This window comes from Pollicipes pollicipes, unplaced genomic scaffold, assembly GCF_011947565.3.
Source record: "Pollicipes pollicipes isolate AB1234 unplaced genomic scaffold, Ppol_2.1 Scaffold_3087;HRSCAF=3621_pilon_pilon_pilon, whole genome shotgun sequence".
Taxonomy (NCBI): domain Eukaryota; kingdom Metazoa; phylum Arthropoda; class Thecostraca; order Pollicipedomorpha; family Pollicipedidae; genus Pollicipes; species Pollicipes pollicipes.
Genome location: NW_023596225.1, coordinates 29412375 through 29414392, shown reverse-complemented (window position 1 = coordinate 29414392; position 2018 = coordinate 29412375). Strand labels below are relative to the sequence as shown.

The following is a 2018-nucleotide window of genomic DNA, read 5'->3' as shown; positions in this document are numbered from 1 at the left end:
TTGAAATGAAATGACACGAAAACAAATGAATCCTCGTGACTTTTAAGGCATGGTTTTGACAACGTGCACATGGAAAATGTGACCTGCGTACTTGTAATTAGTCTGCGCATACATTCTCTTGATGTATCATGCACCTGCCAGCTTGTTGAGCATACACAGAATAACCTCTACTGTCTGCCGACTAACTGATGTGGCCGAGCGGTTGAATAAGATAAAAACGTCTGTTTTCCCAGACGAAGGATTTAATGTCTACGTTCCCCCCGCCTTAACCAACAACACCCGTGATCTCCGAGACCAGATAAAGGCCATCAATGAGTCTGTTGAGGCGTCCAGGAAAGAGGCAGAAGGTATGTTATGAAACGGACAGATATGCTGTCGCGGTTTACCTGGCTTGTCTAGCCCAGAGCTTACGTTACTGCAGCAAGGCGATAGCCATCGGCACCGTCTGCAGCGGTCCTATGTGCTCCTGGCAGTTCTGTCAAAGCAAGGGGTCCACAACTTCTTTGCTACAGACATTGGCTCACAAAAAATCACACTGTAGTGACTTTAGTCTTCGGTAATTACAACGGGGGCGCAAAGGTCAAAGAGAACAAGCCCCATCGGTTTATATGTTACTTCCTAGGGGCGTGGCAGCATTGCCCGGTCATGTGCCGAGGTGAAGGAATGTTGCCGCTGCTCACAGTGTTGCCGGCTATCGCCCCGTGCTGTTCTCCACTTCAGATATCGTTGCGGAACTGCTGAGGTACGCCCGTGGCGAGACGCCGGCAGTGTCGGTGGAGCAGGCACTGGCGGACGTGCGCGCCATCTTAGAGCTGATGCAGAAGCGCAACTTCAGCGAGGCCCAAGAGAGGGCGGAAGCGGAGCTAGCTGCGGCCCGCCGCCTACTGGAGCGTGTTGGCGGATTCGGCGTGAATAGGACGGCGCATCAGGTGGTCTCCTCGCGGCTGGAGGAGATGCGGCGCCGCCTACTTGACATGCAGCAGCTGATGGAGGAGCAAGTACGCCGTCCCGTCCGGAAGGTACGCGCGGCGGAAGGAAGGGGGGGGGGGGTAAACAAATTACAACGCCCCGGCTGCGAAACACGATCAGCAAACAACTTTGGAACTGAATTATATTTCTTTTCAGGTTTGTTTCTGAAAAAATTAACTCTTGATTTCAACCAGCACTGGCTGTTAAAAGTTATGGGTGCCGACCGCGCCTATTCCGCCGTTTCCGGGACTGGAATCCCTGGCGACTTTGCAGGCTAATGTGTTGCTGGAAGAGCTGATGGACGGCCTGGATTCGCTCTCGGCGGGCAGACAGCAGGTCCAGAGCGAGGCAGAGCAGTGTGAAGGCGTGCTGGCCAACACAGAGCTGCAAACGCGGCTCTATCGTCTTTACGACCAGGCCCAGGGGCACGGCATCGTAAGTTCGCCTCCGCCGTTTTTCCAATTGTGTGTCACCAGCATTGGCGCAAGCAGAATGCCCACAATTTGCTCACTCTCCTCCGACTCGCTGTGACACAGGACGAAAATTTGGAGTTCAGCGGATCACAAATGCTTAACGTATGGCAACCGGTGAACGGCGCCATTAATGATTCCGAGTGAGAACCGTGGCATCTGCATCGGGGTTCCCACCGACTTTTTCCGCAAGGGCTTGCCGTAACAATATATCATCATAAGGCACGAACATTCGCAATGCATGTCTGGCATTAAGAGCACAGTTGAGATACTCGCAAAAATTCCAGACACAAATGGTACAAATAATGACGTCTCCGTACTTGTACTCTGGGACCGGTCTTGTGAGACTGTCGCGAGCTTCGAGGTGGCGATGTCGTGACATTCCTGTCGGCCGCTGGCAGATCTCAGCGACATCCAGCTGGAACTGTCGCTGGCCAACGCGAGTCTGCAGAAGCGGCTGACGACGCTGGCCAACCTGACCGACGACTTCCGCGTCCGCTACGTCATCCCTCCCTGCCGAGTTCACGCTGACCGACTCACGACTGAGGCCGAGCGACTGGTCGGGTGAGGCGGAGCCCC

At 54.3% G+C, this 2018-nt stretch overlaps 1 protein-coding gene across 1 annotated transcript; it reads left to right on the top strand.

Moving 5' to 3' along the window:
* The first annotated feature begins 264 nt into the window (after window positions 1–264).
* On the top strand, window positions 265–2007 carry LOC119090011 (uncharacterized). The gene is made up of 4 exons (XM_037212809.1): window positions 265–347; window positions 721–1019; window positions 1243–1408; window positions 1841–2007. The coding sequence occupies exons 2-4, from the start codon at window positions 816–818 to the stop codon at window positions 2005–2007; spliced, it is 537 nt and encodes a 178-aa protein (XP_037068704.1). The 5' UTR covers window positions 265–347; window positions 721–815.
* Window positions 2008–2018: the final 11 nt, after the last annotated feature.

Excerpts from the sequence above, each read along its gene's own strand:
- LOC119090011 (XM_037212809.1), top strand. The coding sequence starts at position 816 with ATGCAGAAGCGCAACTTCAGCGAGGCCCAAGAGAGGGCGGAAGCGGAG. Across the intron at positions 1,020-1,242 it reads TACGCCGTCCCGTCCGGAAG|GCTAATGTGTTGCTGGAAGA; the intron begins GTACGCGCGGCG and ends GCGACTTTGCAG. Across the intron at positions 1,409-1,840 it reads CCAGGGGCACGGCATCGTAA|ATCTCAGCGACATCCAGCTG; the intron begins GTTCGCCTCCGC and ends GGCCGCTGGCAG.